The following is a 13,177-nucleotide window of genomic DNA, read 5'->3' on the forward strand; positions in this document are numbered from 1 at the left end:
TAACTTGTAGTTACTATCGATATATTTATGAGTTAAAAGCTAGTTATCGCAAATGCAGAGGACAAGAACATGAGTCAGTCATCTTTTGGATTTGTCCACAAACATTCACTGGCATTAGTTTTCCATGTAATCACTACCTGGAATGGGATAGTGGTAAGTTACATGTTTACATGTCATATGTTTGGTAGTAAACATTAAAACCAAGAAGAGGAAAACAGTAAATGTTCTGAAAGCAGACAAAAGTACCAAATGCATAGATATGAAAAGCTTTCCCTCTAGGATGTACATCTGACCATCTCACTGGATGAAAATAGTATATATATCTTAGTGTCAAGGTTAAGGGGGGTAAAGTTTACCTACACATAGTTCAAGTTTTAGGAAAAAAGTTTACAAATACAATAGCTACTATAATTTGAAGAAGTTAGAGTATAACCTGACTTGTCTGCAGGTCATCCAAGTGTTTTTTCTAGACATCTATTAATTTTGGGTTGTCTGAAACTATTATTTTCTAAACTCCTGGAAGTCTTTCATGTAAATATGAAAACAAATTGTAAACAAGAATGAAGGAATGAAATGGTCTTTAATCATACTAGCAAAACAGATAAAAACAACAGGTGATCAGGACACATCCCTTTTTCCAGGCAGAAGAGAAAAACCAAACATCTAAACATGTTATTATTTCATCTTGTGTGCTGGGTAGTGTAGTTTTTTCAGGCATGACAACATTGATGTCTTCAGTGTACCAGCAAATACTGTTAGTGAACACTGTCAGTTTACGTTGTTTTGTGTGAGATATGATTGGAATGTGAAGATAGTGTGGAGTATGTCTTATTAAATATTTAATTCTGCAGTTCCATAGTCAAACAAAAATTACCTGGTGTCGATTTTGTTAAGCTAAAATTGTGTTTGTATTAACTTGGACATCAAGGAGCTAAGAACTTTAGAACGAAGACTCCTCAGTCTTAGTCTTATTGACTATTATGCGAAGTGATTAATTTTACTTTGTGAAGTGACTTGTTTTGTTTTATGAAGTTTTACTGTGATTTCCGAGTAGTGTTTGAAGCAAACAAGCTCCTTCCTTGGACAACTACAATTATGAAAGAGGGCCCTAGCAGAACTCTTACATCGCTAAAATAAAAAAGGCAGGATTGTTTTTATTTGTCTACAAGAAGGTTTTAAAGAATGTGCTACAAATTGGAGACGGTTTGTGGTTCTGCCTGCCCCTAATACTATATAATTTATTTCTTTCTATTTTTGCCTTTAAGCCTTCAGCTTCTGTAAGAATGATGGGCAAAGGCATGCCTGCTGATTGATCCCTAGGATTTTTGATAGATGAATTTTTCAGAACTGTTTGGGGAGCAAAAGTTATGTTTTACTTAAGGGGGAAAAATGGTAAGGTCTTTCATATGCTAACATTCTGGGTTAGCAAGACTGAAAATTTAAAAATTATGTATCAAAACAAAAAACATACAGCTCTCTGAACATTTACTTTTTGAACAGAGGTGGTTTTGTTTTCACCTGGTAACAAAACACAAAAACTTCAATAAGGTAGCAGTGGGTATCACCTTTCTTTTGAATGCTAAGTGTATCTCTGTTCTAGTCATGTTTTAGATAGTTTACTTAATAAACCTTATGAACACTGTACTGTGCCTATCTGTATTCTTTCATAAACCAACTGTTGTTGGAATGAAATGTATATGGTATCATTTTGCCTGGATATTTTTAAAACATTAAAAACTATTCTGTGCTGGTAGGCATCAGGTAAAAGTCACTGCAGGATAGTATGAATCATACTTTTTGGTTTTCTACATTTAGACTAAAACAAATATATATGAGGTATGACAGAAATATATAGTGTGTTTAAATAAAAAAAAAACTATTACAGTAAAAGACACATGGCCACTATTTCCCTTCAGAACATCCTCCCTGGCTCTGAACACATCCCATCATTCTTGTCACTTTCTGAAACAGTTCTGGAAGTCCTTTTCCATGAGTCTATTTAATTGTGCTGTTGTGGATGCTGCACTGTCCTGAATCAGTTCAAAACATTGACTTGTCATGGTCATTTTGACTTTGGGGATGAGCCAGAAGCCACCCAGTGGATGAGGACACATCGTAAGTGCATTTACAAGCCTGCCTTTCTTCTAGATGATGCTCAGCAGCAACATTCCCTAAATTTTTTTTACACCACACTTCATAAAGACACAAAAGAGTACTTCCAGAACTACTTTAGAAGGTGGCAATGATAGGTGTGTTCCGAGTTAGGGGGAGGATTTTGAGGGGGCTTAATGACAATATGTTTTACTGTAATGGAATTTTAATTGAAATACTCATTGTATGTATCACCCCCCTTCTAACATGTCACTGTGGAAAAAGTTATCCTTGAATCTCTTACTATTCTGATCGTTATGAACCAAAAACTGCATCTGAGGAAGATACTGAAAATGTCCAACAGGACCTAGAAGTTCTGTAAAACCTTTAAAAGTAGGGGCACTTGGGGTGGTGTGTGTGTGTACAGCTTCCAGGGCTAAGGGTATACATGCACACAATTTTAATTAGATATTTTAAAGGCATGTGGAACTCAGAAAGGATGAGGGGACTCTCCACTCTTCTATTTGGTAAGCAAAACTATTATCTCAATTTAGAAATTAGGACAATATATTTTTAAATTAAAGAGATTTAAAATTTACTTTTAGGGAACTAGAACTTTATTCTTTAGCTTACTATTAGAGCGATATATTTCCCAACTGCCTTTAAAAAAATTCATGTATAAGTTTAGAACATGCCATTATATTCCTTAGGGTGTGTTCTTTCTTATTTGAATCACAGAATATCTGTAACATTTCAATTAGTTATGAATTTAAGAATATGACGCACGACTTTAATAAACAGAGCATAATAATTGTGACTTGAAAATAATGCTTAAAATGTTGCTCATTTTCTCTAGTCATTTATGTAAAAAATCAGTAGAGAAAGTACATCTTAAATAGTCTAATTACTATTATACAGCAAAAGCAAATACATAAATATATTTTACAAATGAACTGTAAAAAATTAACTTTTGCCATTTTGTTAGCAAAAGTAAACTTTGTTAGCTTGTGTTCACGATCAAGTTACACCAGACAATAATTCCATGGAGATGCAGCAATCATCTTTTTTTTAGATGTCATCAAATGAAGATAATTGTTTTGTGTAGCAGTCTTTATTATTTTTAAGCTATTGATAACATAGCATGGCAGCAAGATTACATCAGTAATGTAATACATAACAATTTTTCCCATTGAAGCCTATACTTCACTACACTCTGGGCTGTTTGGAGTGCAGCCTCCTTACACTAAAGTACAACCATGATGCCTCTACTGCTTCAGCCAGCAGATAGAAAAATACTGTGCTACATATTAAGGTATTATTTTACAAAAATCATTAGCAGCATTACTGAGCTTTCCATAACTGTGGTTCTAGAGTTAAATACTTTAAAATATGAGTAGATTCTTATGAAAACAAAGTTTTGCATTATTTCTACAGCTCTTTCAAATGCCTCACTTTCAGGAGCATGCTTGGGTATCATGGTTTAATCCATGCACACCCGCCAATTACAGACTACCTCCCAGGATAACAATGGCAAGGTACTTTTTACAAGATGAAACATGGTTATACACCGGGCAGGTTGTTTCAAGTATACGCTGTAGAACATTTTAGTTTTCAGGGAGTTTGGTGTAGAAAGCCTTCAATACCAGTGTTCTGTTCAAATATGAGCATGCTTAAATAAACAATGAGCAGGGGCGTACCCAGATATATTTTTGTTATCAACTCCATCTCTCTAGAAGGTATTTATTGTCCTAATATTTCACTTAATAAAATGGGAATGAAAGTTGGCTACTGGTGTTAAAACTGGATTAACTTCTGCCCTCAAAGATGTTTTTCTCATTGAAATAACACCTTTTATTTGTATAGCTTTTATGTTCAAAGCCCTTGTGCAGTTATGCTATTTTCCTCATAACAATCCTGTGAGGTAGTGAGAGGAAGTAGTACTACCCTCACTTTAGAGATGGGGAAACTGCTGCATTGAGCTCTTTTGTGACTTGCCTGTGGTCATACAGTTCACTAATGGAAGAGCTCCTGAATGGAGTCTCGGACTACAGACTGGGCCACAGCATTACTGTTATACTATGCCTTTTCCTGCCAGCCATAAAAGCTGTGCAATCTGGTTTTAAATTCATGCCGATTTATGTAAGTATGAACTTATCAGAGCCATTTCCTACAAAAGAGAAAAACATATACATATCTATTTTGTGGGCAAATAACAGGCCCAAACTTTTAAGGTATAACAAACAGGTCAAGCTTACATATTTTCCCTCAGTCATGTGTTATTGGCATCACAAGATGGATCCAATATTGGAATAGATCTTCATTTTCAGAGAAATGGTCTCAAGTCCTATTATACTGTTATTTCTTTTAATGAATGAAGACATTCTGAACTATGGAAGCATTCAGAATGATCACCATTCCTTTAAGCCTGTAAGACCCCAGATGAAGCAATAAATATATTTTGCATGATGCCTCTCCTTCATAACGTATTCCTACATGAAAATGCTTTTTAAAACAAAACTAGTTATCAATAGCATCATTTTAAGAACAATCCTCTGAAACTTTAAATATCCTTGTACATGCTTTATTTCCTATGGGAAAACTGAAGATGAAAAAATCATCACGAATGCTTATTAGAACTTCCACTTAAAAGGAAAGCATTGATATTGTGAAAGATATTTGAAAAATCCTACTGCCTACTGTTTTGCAGTAATTAAATGTTGTTACCTTCTATAAGATTCCTGACCAAATGTATTTAATATTCCCTATTACATTTTGTTTTTCAATGCAAGCTCATCAAATTAATCACTGTATTTGTAATATACTTTAGGTTCACAAAAGCTTTAGAAAAGAATTTCACAGAAGCGTAGAAAGCAAGCAACATATGTAAAAAATGTTTTTTTTACTATATCAGCATAACAGACTAAAGCTGCAGCTTCTGGTTTCATTTTACATTTGGCAAAAACAAAAAGCAATCCCCCAAATCTCAAAATGTAACAAAAGATTCACAACTTATTCCCCCAATGATTGATTCTGTCAATTTGGGCATGCAGCAAATTTGTTGTCACAACCGTGATGGAAATAAAAGTATTTCAAGAATCTGGACTATATCCTATTTAACATTAATTCAAAAAGAACAGGAAGGAAAAATAACACTGAGACATCACATGTACATAAACATGAAAAGTTAGCTTACATAATTACATAATTAGAAAAAGTTAAAAATAAATTAGTAAAAATAAATTCCCAGTATAAATCCAAAAAAGCATAGCTATAAATGCAATCTGAAACAATTGATTGAGTGAGTTGGTCATGTTTTTGCTGGAAAACCTTTTCCGTTCTTTCTTAAGCAAGTAACTGTGGAGAAGCAGGCCAAAGTGCATTACAGGAGGACTGAAATGTAGTTCTATCCATGATAATTTAGATGCATCTTTCTCCCAATCATTTCAGTTGAAACAGTATGTCCATTACACAGACTCGGACGGGCCAAATAAGTCATCTGACATGCTGCTGAATGGCTGAGAGTCTATCAGTTGGCTGATTTCACTATCAAGGTCTTCTTCTGCATCGTCTGTGTATTTGCTTATTTTTTTGGAGTGCTGGTCTAAAGACAGACTTTCTAAAGTTTCAATGTCTTCAATGCCTGCTCTGTAGTGAATCATTAGAAGTGTCAAAGCTTGTAGTCTTTCACCTGACTTAGCCAAAGCAGCAGACAAGAGAGATTTTTTTCTTGTATCAGCTGTCTCTTTTTCTTCTCTAACAAGGGAATTGTTGTGTTCCAACTCCTGATCAATTTCATTCTGCAGTTTATCCAACATAAACTCTAGCTTCTGGATCCTTTCCTCTGTAGGCAAGCCCCTGTACAGATCACGGCCAATTTCTTTAACTGCAATAAAAACACTGTCATCCAGCCCACCTTCCTTCTTCACTAACTTTATTCCTGCGCTACTTCCCCGTTTGGAAGGACTGTTTGGACCACAGACTTCTGTGTCGCTGCCTTCGTTGTCTGATGTGTTGGGTGTGTGTTTTGGTGACGGCTCTACAAGATCAGTCCCAGGTTCAGAAAAGCGAGTTTTAGAGACTGGACGCAAATTTAGCAAACGAGAGCTAGTATTGATAATGTGCCTTGTCAAACCTGTTGTTTTATTGACCGACTTGTTAGTTTCAGCATCAACACGAGGAGGCAAGCCTAAGAGGGGTTCCTGGCCTTCTAGCCTAAGGTTTTTTAGAGTCCGGTCTATCCGCCTCTCAGTTGCTCCACAAAGAGGAGTCTCAGCTAGACATTTTTCCTGACATTTTTTATGGCAAACATAAGCACACAACATACACTGGGAGGCAGCTTTTGTCCATACTTTTTTCTTACAGTAATCACACCACGTTGGGTTTTGGAACTGAGTGTCCTGGAAACTATGCTTATTTTCTGGGGAGCTCATCTGTCCAATAAAGTGCTCCTCTTTAGGGAGGATAGAAACTTCTTCAACTAAGTGGGGTTCTTTTTCTTTCTCTACATTAGCAACTATATGGTGGTCTGGTTCACCTTCCCTCAAATACTTGAAGTGAACAGTAATGTCACCATAGCAAAATTTGTCATTGAAGCCCTTTAGCATACTCAGATTGCGTAGTGCAGTTCTAGTGACCATGGCCTTAGGTGCAGGAGCTTCCAGCCTGAATTTGGAAAGGTATTCCATGTTTGATGTAGCTAGGCATCCCAGAGCCACATCTTCAAGTTTTAAACTAACATGCCCCAAACAGATGAGACCCCCTAACTTGAAAGGATCCCTGCACCACAGTGCAATGTTTAGGTATCTGTGGCAGGCTTCTATGTCAAACAAACAGGATGCTCTGGTTCTTGTCCATTTTCCTAGCTTATTACGATAAAGGATTTCTGATGATTCCCATGTTTGACGGTCATCTGTATTGTCCTTGGTAGGGCAGGAGCTTTCTGAAGTAAAATCTTTAGCCACTTCTTGCTTTGCTAAAAACTGCTTAGATGTGCTCAAATCTTCTACATGATCTATGTTTTTCACCTGCTTTTCAGCAGACTTGTCTACTGGAGTAGGAAGCAGCACCTTCTCTGGCTTTTCACCAAGAACATCTGGTTCTGCCTGATTTGGGGTATCAACAGAAGGCAAAGGAACTTTCATTTGTGGTCGTGGTGGCACAGGTGGTTTGAAAGTGGATCCTTGGGTGGGTTTTGACACTTGTACTGTGTCTGTTACCTCAGAAGTTTTTAGGGCCGATGATTTAGTTCCTTCTTTGGGTGGAATTTTTGGTGGTGGTGGGTGACTTCCTGCAACTAATTTACGGTTTAAAACTGGTGATATAGCGCCAAGGGGTTTAATAGAAAGTGTTGTTGGAGTTCGTTTGGGACTATGACTTAATGATTGTGCCTCATCTTTGAACTCATTTTGTACTCTGACATCACTTGCCAAGTCTTCATATTCAGAATCCAGGTCTCGGTTTTCAGTATCTACTGCCAACCCCGCAGCTTCCTCTTCATAACTTGGTTGGCATGAACTTGACAAAAAGTTTTCTTCCAACTGGCCAAAATTATCTTGTAGCACCACACCTTGATTACTCTGGCCGACGGGCCTTTCATAGTACACCAGAACTCGGTCACCAGCCTGTTTGATAAGCTTCAACACTTGTAGTGTCGAGGTAATTTTCACACCTGGTTTTAAGATTTAAAAGGGAAAACATCAATTACTGCAATAAAAATTACCTACATTTGTTAAATATAATTGCCATTACTTTTTAAAAATGATTACTTAACTAATGGAAGAGTAATAGGGAACCCTTAGAAATGCTTTACTTGATTTCTGGATGAATCATGTCCTGATTCTTAATCTGAAGGTGATGAAATCCTGAGATTCAACCCAGATGATACAAAATTCCTAAGAGTGCCTGCCTAGCTGCTAATCTTAACTGCTTCCAAGTCCATCCTAGGGCAAATGACACTGTTTCTCAGTTTGAACTGAGGAAGTGGGCAGAGAAAAACCTATATTTAAAAGGATTTTATTATGGTTAAATTAGACTTAGAATGATGAGAAGCTGTGATTCTACTGAAGGAAATTTCAAAATATTCCAGCGATTGGAAGCAATGTGATGAATAGTTCAAATTAAAGAGACCAATTTGCTTGATATAAATGTAGCAAAATACTGTAATACGAATAATTGACTCTTTTTATAAGTTCTTTTTATTAGGCATAACCATTAAACTCATCTTTTTCAGGATGACCAAAAAGTGTAAGCTGCTTTAAAACTTAAAAATTTGGTTAATATCTGCATCTATACCATCTATCTTAAATTTTAAATTTTCTAATTGTTATATTAACAGTTTAAAATTCAAAAGGTACAAAAAGATGTTCAGTGCAAAGCTGTCTTGCATCTCTACCTACCAGGCATATGTCCCTTCCCTGAGGGTACCCAGTGTGATATTGAGTATGCTATCATTTAAAGCCTAATAAAAAGAACCTATACAAAGAGTTTGTTTCCTACCACTCTTCCTGCCCTCCCCAAACAGCACTTTCCCACACTCTCCCTTTATACAGGTGGTGCTGCCCCTTTATACAGCTTATCAAAAGGTAAGATAGTGTCTTTGTTTTCCAAAGGAGTCAGGGTTATACTCAATAAATCAAAGTAACATCAGCCTCTTCTAATGACTTTATCTCACGGTTCCTCAAGCTGTGTGCTCTCTTACTTCCACCACCCTGCAAGATCATGCTGTAGACTTGCTCATCAAGTAGAACTTCACCACATCAGAAATATCTCTCATCACTGTCTTTTTATTTTTTACCTCTTGCAATCCTGTCTGGTAGCTGATTTTGTTTTTAAGTAATTTCGCAGCCCAATATCTTTGCTTCTTCCTTCTCATGGTCCCCTTGGTCTTCTGATACCACTTGCTTATCTACCCAACCTGAGTCTCAAGATTACAATGATGTTCTTACTACTATTTGTGATTCTGCTGTTCTGGCTCTTTCTTCTTCTATTGTATACCTGTCTTTTTGATCTCCAGCTTTGTGAGCCCCATCCCTTTTCTGCTCCTGAGCTTACCACCTGGATGTGGCAACAAGTCACTATTCTCTATTTTTGGCAAAGCATTTAGTGCTGCTTAGCTTTCTTTTAGACTGGTCTCTAAATAACTAAGTCTCCAAATGAACAGTTACAAACCTCTCCTATTCCTTAAAGCCCACCTCCCACCTCCTCTCACTCTGCAGATGCTATCGCCTTGTTTCCCCAGAGCACCAACATGAAAGTGCTTTTACTCCCTGCCAGGGATTGTGAGTCTTATTTTGGAGGAGGGCATATCCCTTATTTCACTTTGGATCCTCCTTTAAACTTCGCTTCGTTAATTATCCTAATTTTTATCTTGCTCATTCCCTCTCTGCCTCCTTTTTTCTTTAAAACTTTCCTTGGTTTCCACAAAACTACCGAGGTGGTTGTGGTCATCTCTGGATTTTCTGCACTTACATTTGACTGTCACCTGCAAACATTCCCAAGGTTTTGTCTTTCACAATTTCTCTTAGCCTTCTGCTTCCTGCCTAGTACTCACATCCACTCCAGTAGTTTAATTTCTTTGAGGCAGGGTCTCACTATGTAGTGCAAGCTGGTCTTGAATTCATTATGTAGCCTAGGCTAGTCTTGAAATCATGGCAATCCTCCTGCCTCAGCCTCCTGAGTGCTGGGATTACAGGCATGTGCCACCATGCCTGGCCTCCAGTACTTTTAAATATAGTTAAAAAACTATTCTCTTTTTGTCTTTGGTTGATTTCCCCCTTTCTTAACTCCAGTACTACATGCCCAGCTCCATGTGGAAATCAACCACCTGGCTTTTTCTTTGGCACTACATCTTTGGCATTCTGACTCATCCTCCTGTGCTGACTAATATGAATCAACTTGCTACCACCTAGTGAATCCAATGTGAATCAGTGACACAGGTGATTTCCTCTGCTGCCATTCTAATTTAGAGATCTGGTCCATTTGCCTCCAGTGTTCCAATCCTCCTGAACACTGGCCTCCCCTCCAGTAAAAACCAGACTCTAGCTGTAAGCACTCACTCAGACCTTTGCTACTTCAATCACCAAGCATACTGCTGCCAGATTTTCCTAATGTTTCAGTTTGAAAGCTGCTAGCCTACAAAATTACCCTGAAACTTAAGAGCTAATACAGTTCTTCATGATATATTTAGCCTTAAATGCTACTACTACTTCCCTCTAAGTTCACTATGTCCCAGAAATTGTCATTCACATATGCCTAAATGAAAAATAAATCCATTTAGTGTTCTCTAGAAGGAAAAACTTCAACTCAACCTAAATTCATATATATATACATATATATATGTATATATATATACATATATATACATATATATATGTATATATATATATATATATATATTTTTTTTTTTTTTGATGTGTGTGTGTGTGTGACTTAAAAATTTCTCACCTCAACTCTTCCTTAAATCATCGGCCATCTAAGTCTGGACTGTTCTTTAGGAATATTTGAAACATATTCAAAAGTTGAGAAAACAGTAAAATGAACTCCACTATAGGACCTAACTATAACACTTTGCCACACCTATTTCAACCATGACCAATCTGTTACTAAATATTTTTAAAATGACCATATATCTATAAAAAGGAGCCAATTACAGCTATAAAAATCTTTTTGAGAAATACTTGTTGGGCAAAGATTATAATGTACCAAAAGAAATAAAAGCATGATGCAGGATGACTGCAAGTTCAAGCCAAGCCTGGGTAACTTAGGGGCTTTGTGAGACCCTGTCTTTAATAAAAAAATTAAAAGGGGGCTGGGAATATAGCTCAGTGCAAACGCTCTGGGTTTAATCCCCAGTATTAGGAAAGAAAACAGAATAAAGACTATTTCAAAAAATATATTGTAGGACTTTGGTTTGTGTCCTGGAGTTGCAGCAAAGGATATAGTTACGTGCAAGAAAAAGATAGGGGGAAAGTATATAAAATTTTTTCATTATGTGTACTAACCTATTCTCATCTCAATAAATAATTTTTTAAACAAGTATTACAGGTGGAGAGATCACTTATTTTTTACTCTGTGTATGTTTGTGCTGCATTTTGTTTTGGGAAATATATATTAACCATTCATGTAACTGAAAACTCTAAGAGGGGACATAAAAAAGTTATAAAACCATTTACACAGAACTGTGGTTTTACCAGAGGAAAAATAACTCTAATGTTTATGTTACACAATTATGTAATGTGTAACATACATAATGAGGTCTATTTCATTCGCTTTGAAAGAGTGGGCCAACAGCTCCAGCACCACCTGGGGACCTAACAGACACACACAATCTTGGCCCAGCACCACTGAATCTGGGTGCACATTGGAACACCAAGTCTAGGGGACTGAGATATGTAAGAAAAGTGTGAGAAGCACTGTATATGAAATGATTAGAGGGACTCTGATATGAAAATACTAAATTGGGCTACCAGGTATGCAACGAAATCATTTTCATTATTTTACTGTCAGAAAACTGAATCAAAGCAGAGTTTCTCTGACATCTAACTAGATAAATGCTATTTGATTTAGAAACTGCTCTACCTTAGTTATTGTCTTAACTGTGAGAGAACATACCACCTTGAATTAGTCATTTTCCCATAATGGGACAAAATACCCAACATCTACAACTTAAAGAAGGAGAGGTTTATTATGGCACACAGTGTTTAGAAGCATCCGGCCCACTGCCAGTTATCTCCAAGGCAGAAATGGCACGGCAGAAGGAATGGTCAAGGAAAGGTGCTGGTCCCATAGGAGCCAGGAAGCAGAGAGGGAGAGGAAGGGAGGAGACAGAAGATAACAGCACATCCTTCCAGGTGGCACTCCCAGTGACCTGCCTCCTCCAGCCAGGTCCCACCTTTCATCAGTACGTTCAGCTATGCAGTCATCAGTGGATAAATCCATGGATCAGTGTACTGTCCCCACGATCCAATCACCCTCTAAAAGCCCCATGTCTTAACACAATGAGACATTTGGAGAACATTTTAAATTAAAATGGTAACACTCTGTCCCTGGCTGTCAAAAGGCTCATATCCATCTTATCGTGCAAAATGCGTTTAGTCCATTTCTAAGAGTTGCCAGAATCTTAACAGTTCCAGCACTGCTGAAAAGTCTAAATCCAAAGTCTCTTCAGACACTTCAGGCAAACTCTTAGCTATGAACCCTTGTAAAAATAAAAAAAGAAACTCAAAACAATTCTAGCATACAATGATATGGGATAGACACTTCCATTCTAAAAGGGAAAAATCGGGGACAGAAAGGAATGGAACCAAAGCAAGACTGAAACTGAGCTGGGTAAACACTAAATCTTGACACTCCATGTCTAGCATCCAGGGCAGGTTGTGGTGAGATGTAAGCTCCAAGGGGCTGGGTGACCCCACCCCTATGGCCTTGTCTGTTGCAGCCCACATGGCTCTCTCTTGGGTTTTCCTCAGCAGACAGTCTACATTCCTAGCATCTCTAACTTCCTGGGGTCTCCACTGCACTTTTGGTTTCACTCTCACAGCTTTATGCACTGTTATGGTTTATATCTAAAATATCACCCCCAAAAGTCCTAAGTCAGAGGTGGAGCCAGTGGGAGTGAGTGAGTCACTGGAGGAATAACCTGAAGGGTGTATTTTTGTTCCTGGCTCTTCCACTTTCTCTCTGCTTCCTGGCTGCCATGAGTTGAGCAGCTTTCCTTCACCAGGCCCTTCTGCTGTGCCATTTCTGCTGAGGAGTCAGCCAACCATAGACTGACTCCTCTGACAACTATGAGACAAAATAACATTCTCCTCCTTTAAGTTGTGGGTGTCAGATATTACGTCCAATGATGGGGATGCTGACTAAAACAAATATTGCCTTCAAAGAGTAACTGTGACCAACCATGCACTCAAGAAATTTCTTGACAAGCCTATTAATGGCCAAGTACTATAAGGTCTGAAGAAGCTTGAATTTTGCCCCCAGTGCTGCACACAGCACAGTCCTACTGTTTAGGCAAACATATCCAAGCAAACAATTTGCCTACCAGTAGAGTTTTTGTTATTATTTTTTTTTTTTTTTTTTTTTTTTTTTT

General features: G+C 37.5%; 1 protein-coding gene across 2 annotated transcripts in view; it reads right to left on the reverse strand.

The window, feature by feature from the left end:
- Nucleotides 1-561: 561 nt before the first annotated feature.
- The window catches only part of Pdzd8 (PDZ domain containing 8), an 80,380-nt gene continuing 67,764 nt past the window's right edge, over nt 562-13,177 (reverse strand). For both annotated transcript variants that reach the window (XM_005387874.2, XM_005387873.2), the window contains one exon: nt 562-7,759. In XM_005387874.2, the coding sequence (XP_005387931.1) occupies nt 5,556-7,759 (2,204 nt within the window). In that variant the 3' untranslated portion in view covers nt 562-5,555. The remainder of the gene's footprint in view (nt 7,760-13,177) is intronic.

The sequence above is a fragment of the Chinchilla lanigera genome, unplaced genomic scaffold, assembly GCF_000276665.1.
Source record: "Chinchilla lanigera isolate Chin_1 unplaced genomic scaffold, ChiLan1.0 scaffold00030, whole genome shotgun sequence".
NCBI classification, from domain to species: domain Eukaryota; kingdom Metazoa; phylum Chordata; class Mammalia; order Rodentia; family Chinchillidae; genus Chinchilla; species Chinchilla lanigera.